The sequence below is a fragment of the Brachyistius frenatus genome, unplaced genomic scaffold (assembly GCF_029030835.1).
Source record: "Brachyistius frenatus isolate BFR_SWC_R1_liver_20210118 unplaced genomic scaffold, ASM2903083v1 Contig_28, whole genome shotgun sequence".
In the NCBI taxonomy this organism is placed as follows: Eukaryota; Metazoa; Chordata; class Actinopteri; family Embiotocidae; genus Brachyistius; species Brachyistius frenatus.
In genome coordinates, this window is record NW_027210627.1 from 304919 (window position 1) to 328710 (window position 23792).

Below are 23792 nucleotides of genomic sequence, written 5' to 3' on the forward strand. Positions count from 1 at the left end.
CATTGTTAGAAGCTTTCCAAAACATTTCAAGGGTCTTTGTTCCTGATTTCTCAAGCTTAGCACAACTTTTGATGTGCGATCTCGACTAAAGTCGATGGTGAAATCGCAAACTCGCACGTCCCATATAGGTGCTGGTGTTGATCCTTACTCGCATTGTCGTGCAGCATTGCATTAGTGCACAAAAGAACATTTTGGTCACAACTAGTATGATAAGCTGAAATTGTATGAGGCAGCCAATTAAATCACTGTTTCCATTTGAAAATGTGCAGCGTTATTTATGATGTTTTCACTGTAAGATGAACCTGATAAGCACCACAAAGCATGATTAGCAATGGAGAACTCACTTACTTATCATCAGCCTTTTTGCATGTATTGTAATGTTAGGAGAGCCATACAATTTAAATCATAGGAAAACACATAAAAGCCAGCAAGGCCAAAACACCAAATCCTCCTTGATTTGGTGAAATAATTATATGAACTGATATTTCTCTACTTTCAGAATTAAACCATTTCCCTTTGGCTCCATTTATTTATTTATTCCAAAGGAGAGAGCGTAGTCTGCTCTCAGATTTAGCGTTTTTCCATTTACTCAGAGAATTGGGAAGCACGGACGGAGACAGAAGAGAGAGAAGGAATTTGATCCTATAACCCTGCAGCCGTACATTTCTGACTGTAGCGGTGGGTAACTTAACCAGTTGACAGTCTTGGCATGAAAAGCTGCTTGTCTTTGTTAAGGTGGTAATATGAGAGATGCTCATTTACTGACTGTGAGAAGGTGTCAAAACAGATTAAGAGATTTTCTGCGAAAATATTTTTTTTCGTGTAAAATCATCAGAGATGTCAGATCTGTTGCACTTTTTTGTTTTGAAAAGCTCAAGGCTCATTCTGGCTAAAATCTCAGGCATAAATAATTTGTGGTACTGAGATCATTTGCAACACTTTAAACTTGTCAAATGTCAAAAGCTTTAATTTAAATAATGAGATTTTCTAAGATATATTATATTGCTTTGTCAGAGATTTTGAAATATGCATTACTTTAATTTGTTTAGTTGGCCAACATTAGCAGAAGGATTTTTTTTTTCCATTTGTTACTTGAGTATGTGTAACAGTAACATGATTTAAAAAAAAACTAAAGTAAAAACCCATTGATCTTGCTAAGTATCCACGAGGATGATCTTGATGAACACACCTCAGTTCTGCAGTTACTCATATTCATCAATCAGATTCCAGTGTAAAGATATTTTTTCATGATACGTATACATACACCACCTTCCCACCTAGTGCACTTATGGTTTTGAGTCAACCCATTTCACATAGGATACTATTATTAATCTTTGCTAATATGTACCAACATTTCCTGTTTGAGGAAGGAGCTCAAGAAAAATATTTGCACCTAGTAGAATCAAATTTCTGTTTCTCTGCAGACACACGGGTACATTTTTTGCCCCCAATCCACATTTTGAAAATGAATCTGATGCCCTTGAACCCAGTCTCAGATTGGCATCACTGTGACATCATCCGAGTTATTTTCTTGTATTGTAGAAAGTTCCTGCAGAGCCACAGCAGACATTTGCTTTTAGGGGTTAGGTGTACTTGCTTTAAAAATACATTCAACCTCTGACTCAGAGTTTTTGACAGAGGTAAATGGATCTTTCTCTCTCTGGAGCCAACTTTTGCATTTTCTTTCCTGGAAAAGTGTTCACACACTCAATCAGCAATTTCAACAGGATTTGCTCCTTTCAGGCTAAAACAAGTGTTTTGACTATGGAGGCCATTTGCAAAGGGTTTTAATCCACATGTTTATACCATTAGCTGCCGATGTAATGTAATCCTCTTGAAACAGGATACTTCAGCATGCTTCACTGTCCCGTGTTTACATCCAGAAATAAATAGGTCTAAGTTTTGCTTGACCTGGCTAAGATATGCTAAGGAACTGATGCACGTTTGCTCTCTACAGAACCAAGAACCGGTGTTCTCCAAAGACGGCAACAGATTTTTCCTGACTGTTCCCGTCAAACAAGGAGGACGTGGAGAGTTTCATCACATCGCCATGTTCACTACACAGGTGAATGCCGAATTATAGGCAGCTTTACAAAGTACAAATCCACAGTTTTCACAAACAAGTAATCAGGCTGCAGCCTTTATTATAACAGGATGGATGTTGTGTCGTTGCCATGGTGATAGAGGCTCTTATTTGTGGTGCTATTGTTGAACCGTTGATTAAAACGTAGGCACAATCAAGACATTTCCAACGGCACTGATGTTTAAACTTTAACATCCAAATTCCCTCAAGTTGCATCTTGGCTTTCAGCCATGTTAGTAGAAATAAAAAGGGTCATTTAAAGGCAGCAGTTTTTGAGCTGTGTATAATGTCTCTGCTGTTTTTTTCTTCCTCCTTCTCCCTTACTGATATTGTATTCAAATCATGGGCAGACTTTCCCCAAAACAAAAAAAATTCATGAATTCATGCAGTATTATTTCTCGGAGAAATAAATCTTTGGCTGAGCCTGTTTCATGACTAATGGATTTGTCAGATCTGGTAAATGTTTCCAGACCTAAAAAAAAGCAACCATTAATAATATTCAAATGATAAAACTATACATACAAATAGTGTCCAAAACAACAAATATGATATTATTTACGTGTTTTCTGACCTGCCACCTCTGTGGGGTTTATTCAGGAGGGTTTAGAGTTGATTCGACTGCCCCGCAGTCTTTCATACTTTTCATACGTACTTTGGGCTCCAGGCTCGTATGAAAGGTGCTATAAAAAATTTAGTCTAGTCGAGTCGAGTCAGGTCGGGTTGAGTTGAGCCAAGTGGCATCATCTTGAAATCTGTTACACCTCAAATTGTGTTTCTTTTTTTTTTAACAATAGCGCTGCACTCCCTACTTTAGTTGAGGTTTGGGATTAGGTTGACTGTCTCAGATGTACCTGATGAAGCAAACAGGTTTTGATTTCAGTCAATCCAGCTGTCACAGGACATACTGTGTAACAGCTTGTGTTGTGTTGGGTTGTGTCATGGTTGCACGGTGTCTACACAAGTATACTAGCAGAGCAGCAGCAACAGCTGTAGTCCTCCTCTGTCAGTGTCTGAACAGGATACGTTCATGTGCAATACTGAGTCTAGGTTATCTGGGTTTTGGTGGCATTCAGTAGAAAATAAACAATCCCTGTTTTTACTTTCAAGAGAAAAGAGAAAAAAAGAAACTACATTTTAGGTGTAGGTTCACTCATGTGTAGCACAGGTGTTTTGACAGCTGGACTGATTGAAATTCAAAGCAAATCTGTTCATCAAATGATTGAAAACACTGAGAAGCCTCACATGGAGATGTGTTGATGATGTGAGGTTGGGGACAGATTAGAATCATGGGAAAATGTTTTTGGCACATCGGCACCAGGAGGAGGAACCTCCTGTCAGTAATGATGCAATGATCATAGATTTCTCGTCTGTGTTGATTTTTAATATGATTGTTCGCTGCATATTTTCTTTGTTATTCTGTCAGTAATTTTATGAAGTTGGCTGTTGTTTGTTTCTGCCTCCCGAACATCATTTTCTTTGACTTTTTGATTTAAACTGTGACTGCAACTGTTAGTGCGGAGTGTGTTTGAGTTACCAGAAGTGTTTGCAGGGAGGGGGGGGGTATACTGGGAATTGACTTTTAAATGCCACTTCGGTGCTTAACAATTTAGTTCCCAGACATTATATAGCCCTGCTCATGAATAATGAAAGCACACAGCCGGCTCCGGCAAGAAAAAACCTCTGGCATCACCGAAGGTTCGAGCTAATGCTGTTGTGTTTTTCTTGAGACAGTCAGTAGTCTCCCATGTTGGCATCTGAACTCCCAACCATCCACCTAAAGGTTCACTCAGACTGAACGCAAACCGTATTTAGCCTGAAGCGTTTCTCTCGTCTCTGTTGTTTTGCCTGAAACAGACAATTTCTGTGTATTCAACTCTGGCTGCTGTACATTCATTGAATCATTAAGCATCTGGAGAGCAATGCTTTTTTTTTCTCTTGCAATTGGGAGTTTTTCAACTTTTCACCTTTGCATCGCTTCAGTGAAATTTGCATATGTTTATTCACAGCTGAGCTGCAGGCAGGACAGCAGAGCGGACACCACACATGAGCTGTAACTGAAAATATGTTCATGTTACATAGCTTAAAGGAAAAAGGCCATGTGTCAAATTTTTCATTTCCGTTTGTGTGACAAAAATTGTATACATGCTCATGTTAACCGTTTCAACTTGTTTCTGCTCTAGAAATCCACTGAAAAACGTTGACATTGTTTCCGTTTCTGTAGTGACTTCCTGCCATTTCTAATACATTGTTTGATGTAAACAAGTTGCACTGATTTCACTGACGGGAAAAATTTGAGTCGCTGGAATCAGAAGTTTAACGACTGTTAAAGCTGTTTCTGCGCATACGTTTCATTTTTAGGGGACAAATATGCAGTTAAAGTTTGAATGGAGACAAAAAGGCTCATAGCTTAGTGTGGATGCGGTCCAAACACAACGAAACCAAACAGGATGGAAGCCAGTGGAGACAGACGAGCTGACTTTCAGCTGACACGCAGGTAGACTTACTGTCAGAACAGGTAAATCAGCTGCCCCCCCCCCCGGGGTCTTTGTATTAACTTCCTGTGCAATCAATCCAGACAGTAACTCAACTTGCCTCCAGTTGAAACACCCGATGAGGATTTTACTAACAAAATAAGGCTGCCACGGCATTTACCGTTAAAGACTAGTTCAAACCAAAGATTCACAAGAAGACAAAACTAGAACTTTGCAGGGCAAAGATGCAGCAGAGTGAACCGTTCCGTCTCGACTCAAGCAGCTGACGGTGTCGCCTGCGACTCAGATTGTCAAGGTGCGCATGGCTGATCTGAGATTGTAAGACACCAAAACGACAAAACTGCTCCAGAAAAAAGCCGGAAGAAACTGATTGAACAGGGGAGATCTCCTGTCTCAAGTCACAGGTGAAATTTGCATACAGGCACAAAGCCCTGAGGTATTCTGTTTAATCATCCCATGGTGGCTCGAAATGATCAACCCTCTCATTTCTTTTATGTTTTTGCCCCTTCATGACTACTAAAAATGCAACTGTTGCAAATAACTACCCTCGTTCATATTTTAAGACACTACAAATCGTGAAACTTTGGTCCGAACTGTCCCCAACAGACAAAAGATCACACACTCTGATCATTTGTTTGAACCAGTGAACAAATCTGGTGCTTTTCTGCTCCGGACAAATTTAAATCTTTATCATACAGCTGGTCGCTGAGCACACAGAATCAGAAGAGTCTATAGATTGAGCTCCAATAAGTGACCCTCTGTATGCTCGTCCTCTTTTGATTCTCTTCAGTTCAGAGCAGATCAGAATGAAGTCCGGCATTTAACATCAGGAAACTGGGAGGTGACCCGGATCATCGCCTACGATGAGAACACCGACAACCTGTGAGTGTGTGAAGACAGAACACCTCAGAAGCGCAAACAACAACAAAGAAAACACACATCTGAGACACTGAACTCGGATCTGTATACTTCTCTCTTTGACTCACCATCGAATCTACACTCACACTAAAGAAAACAAAAATCGAATGACTGATGTTTGATGGAGTATGTCTGTTTGTGCTAGTAGTTGTCTTTTATTTTCTCTTGACAGTTACTTTCTCAGCACAGAGGGCTCGCCACGAAGACGGCAACTTTTCAGGTTTGTTCTATGCTTTTGAAGTGTCATAACAGAGTTTTTACTAGACGCTGATCTACAGGATTTACATTATGTATGCTCTGGATGTCTTTTTAAAAACTGTTTATTTATAGAAAAATATTGTCATGATCTTATCATTTACGATCAACTTTTAAAACTCAATGATAGATAGAGTACTGTCATTATTAAGCCTACTATAGGCCTGTGCCTCTGTGCCAGAGACCTTCATGTGACTTCCTCAAAATTAATTTTAAGAAAATGCATAAAATAAAAATAATGTTGGGTTTCAAGTCCCAGAATAGGACTTGTTTATCATTATGTGAATAATATTTTTATTATTTAATTCATTTTTTCAATCATTTTCAATACTAGTGAATTATTTAGTTTATAAAATGTTATAAAATGACCTTGGCGACATGCTAAAAGTATAAACTGGATCAGGCTGTGACTCGACAGGTAATACGTTTTAGTAGGATATGATTTATTGTTTGTTTTGGTCTCTTTATTTGGCCATAAAAAAGATAAAGCAATGCCAGCATGTCCCTTGATGCTTATCTTCTACTCCGAAAGTTGTATCCACCTACTCTTACTTTCCGTTTTTGTTGTACTTTCTTCTGTCCGCAGTGTTAAAACTGTGGGTCTGTTCCCTCGACGGTGTTTAACATGTGAGCTAAATAAAGCTCACTGTCTGTACTTCGACGCTGACATCAGTCCCACAAACCAGCACATCATCCTCCACTGTAAAGGTAAGCCACCAAACACTCCACTTTCAGCCTCTTCCGGAGTTCCTGCTGTTTAATTCCCAGTCAGATTACAGTCAGAGTGTCTTTGGCCTCCATAATGTGGCATTTTTTGAAGGGATTGATGTTTTAAACTGTATTGGATTTTGTGACTCAAAAGATTTAGAAAACCACAGAAATTTCTTGTCTTTACCCAACTTTTTTTTTCCAGCTGAGATCCAAACTCAGACTTGTGATGCATGTTTTTGGGTCAGAAACACAACTACAGCTAAATGCTACAACCAATAACCTAGCAAAGTCATGTGTGTGTGTGTGTGTGTGTGTGTGTGTGTGTGTGTGTGTGTGTGTGTGTGTGTGTGTGTGTGTGTGTGTGTGTGTGTGTGTGTGTGTGTGTGTGTGTGTGTGTGTGTGTGTGTGTGTGCGCGCATTAGCTGCAAGTTAGCAGATGCTAGTAGATGCCTGCAGCAACAACAAACTTTGTCAAGCGACCAAATTCTGAACTTAACGAACAGCAGTGGGAAAAAAAAGCACTCACCTTAGATTTTGCAATAATCGCAAATCAAAATCTGTTTCCCGACAAGTATGATTGCTACAAGTCATTCAGCTACCAAAAGAAATCAATCAATAACCACATTTGAGTGTTTGAGCAGCTTATATCTTTTACCTTTGAGTTAAAGTTATCCGTCCAATCAAATACAACTCAGCTGGAGATGGTTGCAGGCTGAAGAGGATTTTAATTTGGAGACGACACTGTGTTTTATGTTCCTATTTTTTTTTTTTCATTCATTCTTCTGGCCAGAGTTCATAATTTGTAAATAAATCTCTTATCATTTCTAAATGCGCGTCATAAAATGAAACAATTAGCCACTCTACTGGGTACAGTCACTTTCAGGTAGCGTTATTTGGCAGCAGGTAGCTGAGGGAGTAACTCATACTGTTTGTTGTCTCAATTCCTTTTGAGCAGAAGAGTTCTTCTTGCTCAGAAGCGTTTGGGCCTCGGTGTGATGATTCATTTGACGGCAACGTTGCTCCCTTCCACAAAAGCAATACAAATAATGGAGAAAGCTTGTTGTCCTCAGAGAGGTTCACGTAATCCCGACAAGCTCGTCCTCACGTCCTGTTTTCATCCAGTCTTTTAAGTCCGCTCATAAAAACGCCGGTGATTGGTTGACTGTTTTCGAGCGCACGATGAAACCATTTGTCTGTGTGACACGAGAAATGCAAAGGTCACAGCAAATACAGCCCACCAACTTATAACGGTGCGACAGAGGAAATGAAGTAAGAGCTGCAGTTTTAGTCGAAGGAAAGGAAAGCAGGAGGGGATGTGGCTGCAGCTGCCGAGGGAGCGTTACAGCAGAGCTATTGAGCCAACCTGCCATCCTATTAACCTCTGACTAAGTATTTTGCACAGGAACATTGAAAAGAACTGACTTAATTTGACAGTCTGAGGCTATTAAGGAGACATTGTGAGTGACCTTTGACCCCTAATTGATTCAGGTATGGCAGAGAAGGTAACGAGCAGAATCGACTGCCTGCATTTGACTTTTAAGTGCCGCGGCTGCAGAGGAGCGATTTTACATGCAGGAAATACCATTTACAATGACGTGTTAGCATTTTAGTTGGAAGTTGTTTTCATGCGGTAACAGTCAAACGATCCTTCTCTATTGATGCGCAGCACACTTAATCCCTCAGTCAGGATTACTGAGAAACAGAACGTCGCATAAATTACTCACAAGCTTCTTTTTTTTTCCCTTTCAGGGCCTGGAGCACCGACTGTGATCCTGCACAGCCTCAATAACTCAAGTATGTTTATGTGTATCTCACCTGTTAAACAAAGAGGAAGTTCGAAGGTCTGTGATTAAGGAATTCAGAATATGATAGAGAAACATTTCAAACCCAACGTGCTTCTTACAAGAACCACTGTTTTTGTGGCTCTCAGGCCTGAGGTTGGACTGCCTTAATCTAAATGAATTTCAAGGTTGAAAATTATAACTCATTTTATTAAATGTGAATATATCACAGAGTACAGGGAATTCTTCCTTTGTTTACCATCAGTATCATGGCTTTTCTTTTCAGCACAGAAGTAGTTGATGTCTCTCTGACAGCTTGCACGTCGCTGTCCAAAGCCATCCACTGTTGCAACAGACAATTTAACATCACCTACTTTGAGCTCAAATCTGCTTCACTCTCATTTTCCTTTCAGTGTCTGTCGTATAATCGGTGGACTGCTGTGTTATAGAGACATTTCTTAGCATTTAACATCATGTGGCGCAAAAGAGTTCACTGATTTCTGACAGCACGAAGCTCCACCGTGTGAAAGTCTTCTTCTGTGAATGAAACATGTTAGCCCGACCTAATGAGGACATTTGCCAAACCTCTTTGTGAACAGGTGCCATTCATCAGGCTGAAAATATTGTTATGATCACGCAGGTGCACTTACATTTAACATCAAATCTACAAAGTAAAAAGAGTTCCTACCCATCTTCTGCTTTATTGTTTTGTTTGTATTCTTTGATCCCAAACTGTAACTCCTTGGTTTCGAAGATGACTCTTCTTTAGTTTTTTTGTTTTTGTTTTTCGTTTGTGAAATAGTTTTTTGTTGAATATTCCACCCTGCTGAAAATAAAAAATACAGACATTCTCTAAATCTTGCTACATGGAACTGAAAACTCATACCCTTTCCTTGAGTACAAAAAGGTAATTCAGCGAGTGCCTCGATGGAGGCTGAGGCCAAGGTTTGAGTCCATTGAAGTGTCGGTGTAAAACTTGAAAAGGGGAGTTGATGAATTTTTCTTTCTGAAACGAGCCTTTTGTCTGAGCCAACAGCGTTAAAAAAAAAAAAAAAACCTGCATCTCAGCATACTATTTGGGTCACAGGAGAGGGCCTCAAATCCAGATTTTTTTTTTTTCCTTCTGTTGTTTCTTTTCTTCCATCTTTCTTATCTGTAGGCATGAACACACGTGAATATACACGCATTTGCTCTCAACATACAAATGCCTATTTTTGTTATCCATGTTTGTGTTTTTTTTTTTTGTTCAACTCCAAAAAAGTTAACAGCTGTGGTGTAGAAAAGCAAGCAATTTGCTCTGGGTTATTTGGACAGACCCTTCATCCACAGCTGGGAGCTCAAGGCCCCTGGCGGTTTCATAATGAGACATCTATTGATTTTGGGTTTTCCATTAGAAATGCTGGATGAATTCCATTTCATTTAGACGCCTCTCAGATGGCTTGAATGGAAAAACGGCCAAATCAGAGAGTCATTGTTTATTACATATGGGGGGGTGGTCTTGTTTTGGAGGCCAGAATGAGCTGCTGTGTGGAATTGTGTTTTTAATTGTTTTGGTTTTTTTGGGTTTTTTTGGTGCTCATCCAAGTTTAACATAAGTACCGATGGACAAATAACAGTTTTAATTAAGGTCAGTGCTAAATTACTTTATTTGTTTGACCAGAAAACTTTCCGCATTTTGGATTTGTGAATCCTGCGATTTTCGTTACAAACCCGAAAGCACATGCAGCATTTTTTTTTTTTTTTTTGCAAAAATAATTACAATTCACAACTGTCCATTCATTTTCAAAGCAGAAAAGATGAAATCCGGGAATGTACTCGGCCCCCCCAATTTCTCTAAATGTGTGCGAAAATGAGACAATTTCAGAAACGATCGGCGGGGACTCGGATCTTCTCCGTCTTACCTACACTTTCCATCTCATCTCATTATATCTCCAGCTGCAGAGACAAGACCCTTGTCTTATTGAGGGTCATTTGTATGCAGCCGCGCATCGATTATTGACAGCAAGTTTTTGAGGGCTCTTTCATCCATTAAACACGACGCCCTGATCTTTACAGATTACTACATCCTTCAGAACAACTCTTTGCTGAAAACAGCTTTGAAGTACAAAAGGATCCAGCTGACGGACTTCAGGACTGTTGCAATGGAACATTTTGGTGAGAGTAAAACATTAGCTTTTATACTATTTATTAGTTTCAATCAGATGAGTCGCAGTACAGCTACATTTACATGATTTCCTTTCACAGATTTACCTTTGAAGATCTCGTACCCGCCGGACTTCTCTGACGCCCGTCACTACGGACTCCTGCTGCTGATGTATGTACCGACGTGCTGCAACACTACATACTGTATGAGGCTTTTATCAGAGGACTAATACAGGGCAGAAAACGTATGCATATTTAATGTATGAGGGGCCCAGTTGTAATCAAGCCGCTGACAGAAGATACATTTGCATCCAGAGTAACCGAGGTCATGTTTAAGTCAATCACAGCGTACCTTTGTGACACCGGGTGATGGACTGTACCTCACATCCAGCTGAATAACAAACCAGCGGAGAGAAAATTCAACACAGAGAAAAGAAGGAGTGTTTACATGTCAGGCTGATAAAGCTGCAGATATTCAATATTCTATACGAGTATGTATCCAGGACCCAGTATATTTTTTATACCTTTGTGCTCCATTGTTGTCCAAACACTGCTAGAAACAAATCAATAATCACACTGCTGCACTGGCTGACATTTTCTTCTTTTTTACAATGAAGACACTCCGTAGGTTATTTTGAATACAACTTCCTGCTGCTGTGTACACTCACTCGAAGACTGACTACGTATTAATCCGCGACCGAAAGTAGTCCCCAGAAAAGGCATGATTTATTCCATTTCAAGTCAATTTTGACAATATGTACAGTGTCTGGAAAACCTTTCCCAAATCTCTAGAAGGATTTTAATGGGTCCATCAAGCTTGTTAATGATTTGTATTTACCTAATTAGAATTTAGTTTCACAGACTGTATTTCCTGTGTTCAGTGACAGCGCCCCCGGTGGTCAGGCTGTGACTGATCGCTTCTCTGTCAGCTGGGACTCGGTCCTGGTCAGTTCTGACAACATCATCGTGGCCCGTCTGGACGGCCGAGGCAGCGGATTCCAGGGTCAGAGGATCCTGCATGAGGTTCACCAGAGGCTGGGAACTGTTGACGTCCAGGACCAGATCACAGCAGTAGAGTACGTTATCACATTCAGTTTCTTTTTTTTTTTTTTTTTTTTTTTTTAAAAGGGTGATATTAGAACGATTAAATTAAAAGACCACTTTTGGGCTACAAATTAAAGAGCCTGAAAATATCAGTGTATATTCTACTTCAACTACAATTATCACACTGTTTGCACCTCAGAACATTATGTGACAACTAACAATCAATTATTCCTCTACAAAACAGGCGCTTTTATTATCAGTTATAAATATACAACTTACAAGAATTGATCAGAAAAAAAAGAGAATAAAACCTCCATGGTTGGTGTCTGTAGACTCTCTGGATCGACAGCAAACGAAAGAAATGAAATTGTCTGACACATTTTATTGAATTAACAGCAGACGAATGCGTCACTAAATGAACAGATCAGCAATCTTTCAGCTGTGCTTCTGATAGTTTTAAGACACTGAGTTGAATATACAGGAGTCAAAAACAGCTGGAAAGTGAACATAGACGTTACAGCCAGTGTTTAACATTAAGCCAGGCTCAGCATGCACATGTTGTCCCTGCAGCATCATGGGTATGTTTGATCTGAGTCACTCTTCATGTTCGCCATGACTTTTTTTTAAATGTGTTTTTTGTTCCTACTTTGTAAAAATTGTGATTTTTAAATACAGATAAAAAGTGAAAGTAACATTCTTAAAGATACTTTAACCCGACTGGGTTACTGCTCTTTTCTCACTGGATGATTTGCAGCAGACTAATTCTGCCACAGTCGTGGTGGCTCGAAGATGAATGACACAGCTCCATCTTTTTATATCCTCTCAGTGCAGGAGAAACCACTAAACAAAATGTACAATGAAATGAACAGATGAAGGTCAGAGTGAATCAGAAATTCTACAGCCCGTGTAAAGATCGATCGTGTTTTCCCTGACACATATTTCATCAGCTAACTTTTAGATGCTATGAATGCGTTTGAAGCCGTAGATCATGTAGTGTGTGTACATTTTTCCAGATACATGATGACATTTCCATATATTGATCGGACACGGATAGCGGTGTTCGGAAAGGTGAGTCCGTGTTCTTCCTCATGTCACTACTGGAATTACGTTTTAAGTGTCAAGAAGCTATTTAGCTAAATTTCATTCATTTTTTTTTTTACATGTTATTGAATCGAGCTCAATCAGTGTTTATGTTTTTTTTTGTTTCTCTCAGGGTTATGGAGCCTACATCACACTAATGATGCTCAAGTCCACTGACAGCCTGTTTAAATGCGCATGTGCGATGTCACCGGTGACGGACTGGAAACTCTACGGTGAGAACAACGTCTCTGAAAAGTCCTGCAAAGAGCTGAATTTCACATTTACATATTATGTCACAGAAACAAACATCTTCATGTTTTCTAACTGGAAAGTCAAGCAGGAGTAAACATTGTTGTTGTTGTTGTTTTTTTTGTGGAGGCAGAGAACAACTGAAGACGTGGTTTTGCCTCTGTCAGAAAATGCTGAATGTGGGTTGAATCAGGGTTCTTTAGCTGCAGACCAAAGACTCTTTCACCGACACAAAGCGCCGCGTCCTCTTCGCGGAGAGTATTTCATTTGGGCTGAGGATGACAGGGACTCCACTTTGTGCAAGACACTGAGCTGCAGCTGAAGCACCGTCTTCCGCTGCCACTCGTTAAGGATGTATCACTTCTCATTTGTACAGCGTCAGCGTTCTCCGAGCGATACCTCGGCATGCCATTACGGGATGACAGCAGATATCAGGTACATGTTTACCGCCTCCCCTCCGCTTGTTTGCTGTTGATCTTTGAAAGTGCAACATCAGTGACACACCTACAGTTAAGCTCCCGCAGTTCCTGAATGCCGCTGCTATCAAAGTCAGAGGCAGCGGCGGTGCTTTGCTTTTTCTTATGTTTGGTGTTTTTTTTTTCATGCTCCGTAGGATTTTGTCACTCATCTCTGTTTGGTAGCTGTGTGTGTCGGATCACATGCCGCAGGTTTTTTTTTGTTTTTTTTTTGACAACAAGCCGCTGCACTGGGGTTTCTTTCCTTGCTCTCTCAGGCCTGTTGATGTTCAGAAGTTGTTTTTATCCGCTGTGATAGAAAAGGAGGCGGCGGAGGAGAACAAAACTCTTTTGTGCAAGCGCACTGTAAATAACCAAACAACAAATTCACTGCAGCTCTGCTTTTTCCTCATAATTTGTACAAGCCAAGTGCAGAAAATAAATCTGTATGGGCGACACTTTATCATGTAAAGATCTCTAACTGATTTGAATGAGTATGTCTGCATGCAGGATGTCATTCACCACAATGCTTCTTTTTCCTCTCATCACATTCGGGGTCTTTTTGATTGCATCCCTCAATGCCAGTTAGCATATCTATCAGTGTATTATCGCCCCTCTATTTTCTGATTTCCTTGCAGTTTTCCAGCGTGCTGCAGAACGTCCAGGCTCTGAGGGAGCAGACGCTGATGCTGGTGCACGGCACAGCAGATGGTAAGAGGAACAATAAATCGTAGCTAGAATGGAAATGCGCTATCTGTGGCACATCACTGCTGAGCACAAAGAAGCATGCAATCCTGGAAGGTAATGAGGCAAAATGGTTTTTAATCAAAAGATAAAAGGAAAAGCGGGTTATCTAAATCGATGCTGGGATTTCCAGAGGAAAAACGTTCCCCGATGAAGCGTGAATGCTGGATTTGTTGGGGGATATTTCCATCCTCCCAGAATCTGATTGCCTCTTCTCTTTTTTACCCAGTTAGGATTCAGGCTGAATCTTGCTGACATGATTTGTTTCTTTATTCGCAGCCAATATCCACTTTCAGCATACTGCTGAGCTCGTCAAGAACCTGGTGAAAGTTGGAGCAAACTACTCAATGCAGGTGCGTAGCACGAGGCGGCAAGTCAAAGCATTTGGAGAAATAGCGACGCAAACGCACAAAAACGATGTCTCAAAGTGTCACACTGTAATGAATGAGCCCAAGTCCTCAGTATGATCACACCTGACTGTCCCTTTAATTTGTAATCACACATCAGAGGGAAACTGGCGATACTGTGTGAGGTGAAAGGGACAAGTGCTCCCCGAGGTCTGAAAACAAGAGGAAGTCAGTTATTGTGGCTCAGCAAGCTGATTTGGCCGACACACAAACACAAGCGCAGCAGTTGGAGCTGCAGCAGTGACTCAGGGCAAATCAGGTACATCTTGATTGCTGCAATTCAGAGTTAAAACTTCAAATCCGTACGCACACGTATGATACGCATATTTTTAGGTTTTGTGTCACTTCGACTTTTCGAGGATATCATTATCTCGGATGTCCTTTACAAATACAAGTCCTGAAATCAAATTGGAAATGAGAAAAACTACACTCCTCAGAACTCAGCTAAGAATTATCCGACTTTAAAGTTCTTTTCCATATCGAAGTGAGCCAGCAAACAAAAAGGAACTAACAAAAGCTAGTTTAGCAAAATGTAGATAAATATAAGCTTCAGCAGAAATTGGGGGCAGAAGTTGTAGCCCAACACCTAACTCACTAAATCCATGGCGACATCAACATCCCGGGCAACATTATTTTCAACAAGACATTATAAGTCGTGTTTCTGGCCACCAGGTAAACGTAAGTCAAACGTTCACTCTTTTTTAGCTCCATGTCTGGTCTCCACCACCTCCGGAGAAAAATATCTGGCTCTTTAGCTGCTAATTTCTCAAGGCTGACGAGAGCAGTAAGAGTAAACTAAAACAACGCAGTTTCTGGCTGTAAAACTCCCAAAATGCGCTGAAAGACAAAAACCTTCCACGAAGCTTAGATGAGCTGCAGGGCTGCAATCAGGTTGTTGTTTTTTTTGAAGATGCTTACATTTAACTTAACTTTTCCCCTCCAGATCTATCCAGACGAGGGCCACTTCCTGTCTCATCAGAGTCGCCACCACCTCTACGCCACACTGACCAGCTTCTACAGGGATTGTCTGAAGGAGGAGCTGCTACCGCTGCCTGATGACGAAGAGGAGGAGGAGGAGTAATGCGGGAGGAGGCTTTTGAGAGGGTCAGACCTTTGGCAGAGCTTGAAGAATTTTTGCTAAAATCCGTCACGGCCTTTCATGTTTGGACCAAGTGTTATCAGATACGGACACTGGGATAGAGTCGTTAAAGTGTGTGTGTGTGTGTGTGTGTGTGTGTGTGTGTGTGTGTGTGTGCGTGCGTACGCGCATGCGCATGTATGAGCAATCCGGTGTGTGACTGTGTGTATGTATAAATGTGTTGAAAACATAACCTGAAGGACGCTACAGTGACACTCACATTGCCGGGACTTTAAGGGCGGGAACTGCCCTCTAGCATAAAGTCATTTCAGTTTGGGGACGCTCCGTTTCTCGGCAAAGCACACGGACGACTGCCTCCATCCTTCACAGGCTCTCTGTAGGCTGCAGTCATCCACACTTAACCAAGTGCATGGTTCTTTTGTCTCCTCCCCCTCCTCCTCTTTTGACTTCACTCATTTCCTTGCCATGTCAGTCGGTCTCCTCCGTGGTTGCACTTGGGAAGAAAAAGAACACCGATGTACACTTTTGATCTCACCCTCCTTTTGGTTGTCGTGTCGTTGCACAAGGAAAACGCTCCAGTCATCTGAGAGAAAACGCTTAGTCACGCAAGTTCACCAATGACCAGAGCCGATCCTCGATAAGTGCAATTTCCTGTAGAAAAAAAAAACCGCTCCGCCATCGCCCACCCTGAATGGAAATAAGTCTTTTAGAGGTCACACTTTATTGTACAGGGGTCTTTGTGTAGACATGTACAATGCCTTATGATGTGCAACATACTGTAATATTACTTGCTGGCAGTGGTAGTCATCCATTAGCAGTGTCATGTTAACCTATGTCAACTCAGGTCCTTGAGACACAGCATCGCAGTCAGCTTAGAAACACAAAGTCGGTCCTGAATACGTTCTAGAAGAAGATAATGGATATTGGCCATATAGTAATTTCAGTTTCCTGGCCACACTGCAAAAGTTCTCCATCTTGGTATGGAAATTAATCGTGTTTTCTTAAATTAAAGGGATGAAATTTCTAGGAAGGTATGGGATCAGTGTCTCAGCCAGATTAAAGAGACATTTCTCCTATTTTCGGACACAAGAAAACAACAAATATAAGTGGGAAATATAGCTGTATTAAGATGGACAGCTTTCCAGTGTCAGTAAGGTGTTTGCATGTCTACAGGGAATGTGTCAAGTGTCGTCACATTTTGTACAGTACAATACAGCAGAGTGTGTACATAAATATATTTTTAAGATGTCAGATCTCATAGAAAGTTTAGTCTATGGGGATGGATTGATTTGACCCGGATGTCTTGTACTTTGGTTTCTTTTCCGTTCTCCTTTCGGCTGTTGATTTTCTTCTTAGGATGGATTTTGTAATGCTTGTTCTCGTTCTTTTTGCTGTTTTAAACGGGGAAAAGGGCAGGGTGGAGATTTTTGGGGTTATTGTGGTTGTCCTCTAGTGATAATTATAAATAATAAAAAGAAACTATGAAAAATGGCGAGTTATCCTGATTTTTAGATCACATTTGACAGCAGAGGACCAAATCAGACACATTTGTGTGCAGGATTGATTGTGTTTGAAGACTTTAAAGTGATGTTTCATTTGTTTTTTTTCCCCCTTCAGAGTCACATTAAAGAAGGAGATGGTCTCTCCTGGCCTCAGGACACCTACATTAGTGATTTAGCAGACGAGATCTGCTTATTTAGAGCCAGACGTTGCTGCATTAACACTCCATGTCTGTGTGCATTAATCACCGCCTGCACTCGTAGGCCTGAGTGGTCAAGCAGATGTTAATTCTTAAATGTGCAGAGCTGAAGTATTGGATTTAATTTTGCTGTTTTTTTCAGCAACACAGGTGGGCCTTTCATCTGTACTTTGATATTTCTTCATTTTCTTTTCATATTTGTCTCTTCGAGTGGGATTAGTGGAAATGTTATTTGTTTGCTCACCTCGCTATCTGTCCGGCTCTCCTCAAACATCTTTATCACAACATCCACTTAGTAGCTGTTCTGGAGCTTTCCACAAAATCACTTAATTTTCGTCTGCACAATGAGTTTTCCCTTCTGTTTTACGGTGTTTTCAGACCAGAGGCAAATCAAATTATTCCCGTGGAGACATTACATTCAAAGTTGATGAAAAGACGCGAATGTCTGCAAATTTGTGTCCCCTGCGAGTTGAAAATATTCAACTTGAGTAAGTAACGCCAGGCGAAAATTCGCTTTGCTTTTGGTCTGAACAGAACATTAGAGGTGTGTATTCTCATCTTCAACCAGAGATTATTCGATGCATATGAAACCTGCTTTAGAACATTGTTGCAAAATTACCGTTTCACTTTTTTGTGGCAGTTTAAGTATCAAATGTGTTAACTCTGTGTAAACTCTCACTGAACTTCTCATGAGACACCTACTTTTCTAGGAAATATATGAAAGCTGAGCCTGGCAGCTGCGTACGCTACAGGATTTTAAGATATGACCCTTTTTTTCCCTCAGCTTCTGAAATACAAAATATCATCCTATGCATTCAATATTTTGAGAAGTATGCTGAAAAGATGATCAATATTACGTGTTTTTAGGTCCAAAGCCGCATTACAAAGCAGGATTTGGTCATTTCAGCTTCAACTCTGGGTTTTCAGGACTATGAAGCTGGTTCATTTCTTACCGGGATACATCGCCATGGTAACATATGCTCCGGAGCAGGTTAAGTTTGAGATCATAGATCAAACGTATAAAAGCACCGCCTAATAACCAGTCAAATTCTCTTTGAAAATGTTATCTTCAAGGACGATCCAGTGGAGCTCGAAGTGCAGATAGTGAGAGGGTCACTGTGGAGGGCAGGAACCACTTCAGCCTACCCTGTAAGACACATACAGATTCCATTTCATCGTGCCTATGTAAATGGATGTTCTTCTACAACAGAGACTGAGTGAAGCATTAAAAGCCTTGGACTTGTTGTACTTCGAAGATATGACAGTAAGCCCCCCCTGCCGCTTTGAATTATGATTTCATATATATGTATCATTCAGTCGGTCCATTTGACAGCGCCGGAGCTACAGCTGAAAGAATAAGGATAAAATGGTCAGAAATGACATAAGAATACATCTGAGCAACACATTGATTAGTGGAATATAATAATAGTCAGATGTACTCATATTTTAATAATGGGGCAGTGATATTATAAACCCTCTAACTAATTCAGTGATTTCTAGCTTGTTCTCTCTGTACTCAGCAGCAGCTCGATTATATGTTTAACCTCTTCATATTTCTCTGTTATTATTTTTTGCTCTTCGTTTGTAAAACCATACAATGCAATGCAATGGTCCATGTTTGTGATTGGTCAGGTGCTGTAAACCCCGCCCCTTTTATGTGAATGCAAGCATATCTGGATTAAGAAAACATCAGTTGACTCAGCGAGTTATTAACCATCTATGTGTGACCGCTTGGTGTCATCACACGTGTTTGGTTTAGTTAAACCAGATAACAGAAGGATATCCTGGGTATGTAGAACATACTTCGTAGTAAAGATCCAACCCAGTGTCGCCGCAAAGTGTGAAATAGTCACGCCCATCCACTACGGCAAAACGTGAGATAGCTACGCTTGGGGCTGTCTAGGTGTGACAGTTGGACTTTTTGCTGTAGTGAACAAGCTTGTCTATTGCACTTTTTGTAAGTGTGAAACGTACATTCTCGTAAGTGTCATGTGATGAAAGATCATGTGACCAAGGTGCTGCAGGAGGGGTGGATTGGTTAGTGTTTTTCAGATAGTCCTGGAAGCAGAGGACGTTGACCGGGACGTACCGACTTCATTCCCAGACTTCTCCAGTTGATCGACCTCTTCATTTGACAACGCTACATACAGTATCTCTTGGTTTTTTTTTGTTTTGTGTTTCTTTCAACCATTCATCGAAACTAAGTCCGCCATATTTATCAAAATTAATAACAAGCATATGCATATTATATTAATATTGTTGCCTACTGATCTTTTATGACAAGATAAGTGTCAGGCATGTTTTATGGTAAACAGTGCAACACACGGATGCAAATATATCAGGTTTAACAGTTTATTTTCAGTGTACAAATTTTTCCAAGTATACAAATGTCACCTACTGAGGACATAATATATTGTGTATTGTCCCGTATACATGAAGGAATGAGATGCAGTTTGAGTCTGAAAAGTGCAGAACTGTAAGCAGCACAGGATCCTGGTCAGGAAACAACGTGTGATCAGTCGCTTACTCAAGGAAGGACACAGTATTGCAGGAGTCTATTTATGTACAGCACACTTAACACTTCTTATACTACAAGTTTCTATATTTTCCGTTTTAAAATCCTTTTCACATTTTGGGATAGTTGAAGCTGTGTGTAACAGTGAAGAGTCCAGTTGTTCATAAACATTTGAAATTCATCTTCAATCAGTTCATTAATTGCAATTTATATTGTAGAAAGTGTTGGAAAGTATTAATACTATTACACTTCCAATTCTTGTAAAGTCTAATAATCTATGGCATGACAGTCTAAAGTACCCCAAATAACAACTTTATCTTAAATAGATGTGTAAAACTTCCTTATGACGAAGGAAAAGCAAGAAAATCAAGACGACGACAACAACAAAGACCCGCTGTGACGTCCTCTTCTTTGAAACTTTCGCATTCACCTCATTTAAACCTCCAAATACTGCAGTGCTTTTTCTAGTCTACTCCTGAAGATGCGCTGATATTCCTCGGCCTCGACATGCTCTTTGTCTCCTACTGTCATTTGACACGTTTGTATTGCTATGGACTTGCTATCGACTGTGATGAGGAAAAGGTACCTGCAGGAGCTGTTTGGTGATATGACCTCTAGAAATTTTTTGAAATTAATCAGTGGATTTGTTGTTTCTGTTTGTTTGCAGTAAATATTCACCTGAATTCACAGTAGATTACAGCAGTCGGCAAAAATTAGACTCTATCATGGAAAAATACACGTTTCTTTGATTCCCTGACATTTGTACTCCGTACACGATACAAACGTTCCCGACAATAATTCTCATCTAAAGCATTTAATTACAGCAAAAACACGACCGTCTTCTTTTTGACAACTTAGTCACCGCAGCGCTGGAATCACGGGGCTGAGTCACTATACTCCAAGCAAATGTGACGCTACTTACCCAGCTAGAAATATTTTGTTCTTAAAACGATCTGTTAGCATGTTCTAATAATGTTGTCAGGGGGAATTTTAGCTTTGTTCCCAGATGGTTTTAAATGTTCTAAAAAGTGTTTGTATTGTCATTCTTGAAATGTTTTTCATAATATTTAACAAAACATTATGCCCTGAATTTTTTTTTAAATATTTTCAATGCCAAGTTTTTGTTTTTAAATATTCCTGGATTGTTTTTATTTTAGAGTATTTAAAAACCAAAACAAATTAAGTTAAACGTTACTCTAACCTTAAGAAAAATAGTGTTGGAATAACAACAAATATACTCCCTCAAAACATTTCTCAGAACTGCATCATTTCCAGCTGGGTATCTTTTATACTGAAGGTCTGAAGGTTTTCACTGATGCTTTTTACAGCCCTTCAGGGAAACACAGCCTTCTCTTTATTGGCTCATGACAGCAGTTACTACAGCGCACTCCTCCACAAGACCTTCTCACCACAAAAAGCTTCCGAAGCAACTTAGTCGTCTTCTTTAGACGTCTTCGGCGCAGCGACCTGCTCCTCCTCAAAGCAACGCCTGAAGAAGGTCAGCACCGAGTTCAGCATGTAATGCTGGCTCTTGACGGAGACCATATTGTGATCTTCATCGGGGAAAATCTAGGCAGCAAGAGAGAGAAAATAAAGTTATTATTTAAAAATCAGACAGCAGTGGCACAGCTGCAGGCTGGATTCAACAATAAGAACTAAGATTTGTTTTATTGTCTGCTGATGTGATGAATCACCTCCAGTGTGACATTTAACTTAGAGGCAGCAAAACTACTGAAAAAAAACACCTCAATATCAACAAGTAAAGTAGAGCTTCATTTACATCAATGAGCCTCAGCAGTCTGACCACTCACAGGTGAAGTAAATCACATTGATTCTCTCATAACAACTGTGCATATCAAGGTCTGGGGTGTCACGTCTCGTCCCCATGGGGTATATTCGACAAAAAGTAGAAGTGGGTAGATGTAAAGACCTGTACGAGTTTGACAAGCTTCACATCATTATGGCCGGACAGAGCGTCTCTGAAATGATGAGGCTCCTGGTCTGGAGCGGTGAGTACCGACTGACAAAGGAGGGAAAAACTTGTGGTGAAACAAATCCAATTAATTGTTAAAGGGTCTGGTGCTAACATGTTGGTGTCAGATACCACAGGGCACCTTGTAAAGCCGAACCCTCAACAGGTCGGAGTTGTTTTGGTGGCGCCAGAGAGGACCGACAGGCTGCTAGGCGGGTGGTCATAATGTTCATCGCCATTCACCTGCACTTCTGCACGAGGGTTTTGCGGTTACGGTGGTTTCATGCTGCGTATACTGTATCTGTTATGGGGCTACAGGAATAGTGCCGCAAAACTTGTGTTTAGAATGGGCTGCTTGCGTTTTCTCTCCACGACTTTCTGATACCCACAAAGACTGTTGAGAGAGACGACAACATGAGGTGAGTTGAAAAAGAAATATCAGCTGTCTTCTCCTACTTAGCGACTAACATCCCTCATGCAAACCGTACGACGACCACTCAGATTCACCGTGAATGAAACATGCACAGCGACTAAAATAGAACAGTTTGACACATTTACTGTGAGGAATAAAATATAAAGCAGCCGATGTCAACAGAAGAAATCTGACTCCCTTTAACCCCATTAGTCTAACGCTGTTTTCATGAGTGGGCCCCTGTTTTCTTGTTCCAGGACACATTACCGCCAAACATGTTACGAAATTCTGCTGTTGGAGAGGTGGTGGGAATAAAAAGAAACTTGGTAATGGTGCACAAAAATTCACGGTTCAGTATGAACTTTGGTTTTTGGGTCATGCTTTACGGTACCAAAGAGAAAACAAAGGAAATAACATTTTATGGCATTTATTTAGACAAATATAACTTTCAACAATGTCTCATCGGCCATAATGAGATATTGAATGGTACATATCGTCAATAAGGAAAGGTTCTGTGCTGTTAACTCTCAACAAAGAAATCGATGCAAAATGTAAAGACAAGTGTAAACAATTAAATTAACCACTAAAGCCACTTATTTTCAAATCCTATTCTTTTTCACATGAACACATTTGGATGAAGCCTCCCTCGTCAGGAGGCTGGTCAACCTTTAAAGCAGAGGTGTAGGAGAGCTGCCTGTTATAGCCTGTTACAGGCCTGCTCACATTCAGGAAATGAGAGGAAAGTGATTGAGATAAGAGACGGCAGCAGTCACCTGGAGAGTGTAGTTAACGTTCAACGCAGACAGCAGTTTGACCAGCTCAGCAGAATGCTGGAAATGAACAGTGGCTTAAAAAGAGAACAGAAAATAAACATGAAAATTCATCACAGCGCGACACGACAGGCCGTTAAACACGGCACTGTTTAATTAGTTAAATGGAAGTTAATTGTAGGACCAACACAGGCCGAGAAAAGCGATTACGAACTAAAAATACAGTTCAGTCTGTTTCTGAATTTGTCATTGATTCATATTTTGAATTATATCATACATCCATATCTTCATCCTGTGCTTTATACTCACCATCCGCCGTGCCGTGGATAACCAGAAAGTTCAGTGGACTCGATGCTGTGATGTTGCTGAGCAGGCTGGAAACCTGCCAGAGACAGAGAGGAGTTACCCTCTGCAGCAACAGCTTTAACAACCTCTAATTTATATTTAATGAACCAGTAATTACTGTTAATTCCACAAACACTTCAGAGGCCACTGCTTTTATGTTTACAAGAATGAACAAAGAGTTTTAGGGTCAGAAAACAGGATTTCTTCCCACTCATGAATATCCATGAGTAACTGCAACAACAGCAAAAACAGGAGAGTGACTGTGCAGGTAAGATTAAAGCTTACATTCATTTCCATGATTAGCACAAATTGGTACTTTTGTGAACTTAGGTTGAAACTTTCATTTCAAAGGTGAGCAGAGAAGTAAAAACAACTGAACATTTTAAGTTTCCATCATCAATTTTCTGTTTAAAAGATCATCAGTTTTAGAAAAAAAAAATCCATGATGTAAGAAGTTTATATATTTATGCTATGGCCCTGAGTTAAAATGTATCTTACTATTAGTCCTGTTCATTTCATTGTCCATCAGTCGATTAGACGCCCTGGCAGTTATTCCTTGACCCAGTCACCTGACTCAAAATGTCGACCTTCACGGACTCTGTGAGGCTTTAGGCCTGTC

At 40.4% G+C, this 23792-nt stretch overlaps 2 protein-coding genes across 3 annotated transcripts in view; one reads left to right on the forward strand and one right to left on the reverse strand.

The window, feature by feature from the left end:
• Positions 1-16951, forward strand: part of LOC138621013 (inactive dipeptidyl peptidase 10-like) — a 198411-nt gene extending 181460 nt beyond the window's left edge. For both annotated transcript variants that reach the window (XM_069698730.1, XM_069698731.1), the window contains exons 13-26: positions 1958-2065; positions 5366-5457; positions 5666-5713; positions 6335-6456; positions 8209-8253; positions 10296-10394; positions 10485-10554; positions 11264-11458; positions 12440-12494; positions 12640-12739; positions 13132-13190; positions 13849-13921; positions 14234-14307; positions 15305-16951. In XM_069698730.1, coding sequence (XP_069554831.1) covers positions 1958-2065; positions 5366-5457; positions 5666-5713; positions 6335-6456; positions 8209-8253; positions 10296-10394; positions 10485-10554; positions 11264-11458; positions 12440-12494; positions 12640-12739; positions 13132-13190; positions 13849-13921; positions 14234-14307; positions 15305-15442 — 1278 coding nt within the window. In that variant the 3' untranslated portion in view covers positions 15443-16951. The remainder of the gene's footprint in view (positions 1-1957; positions 2066-5365; positions 5458-5665; positions 5714-6334; positions 6457-8208; positions 8254-10295; positions 10395-10484; positions 10555-11263; positions 11459-12439; positions 12495-12639; positions 12740-13131; positions 13191-13848; positions 13922-14233; positions 14308-15304) is intronic.
• A 3154-nt stretch (positions 16952-20105) lies between these two features.
• LOC138621014 (inactive dipeptidyl peptidase 10-like) overlaps positions 20106-23792 on the reverse strand; it is a 102129-nt gene continuing 98442 nt past the window's right edge. The window contains exons 24-26 of the mRNA XM_069698732.1: positions 23138-23210; positions 22832-22905; positions 20106-21243 (exon numbers count right to left, since the gene is read on the reverse strand). Of these exons, the coding sequence (XP_069554833.1) occupies positions 21106-21243; positions 22832-22905; positions 23138-23210 (285 nt within the window). The 3' untranslated portion in view covers positions 20106-21105. The remainder of the gene's footprint in view (positions 21244-22831; positions 22906-23137; positions 23211-23792) is intronic.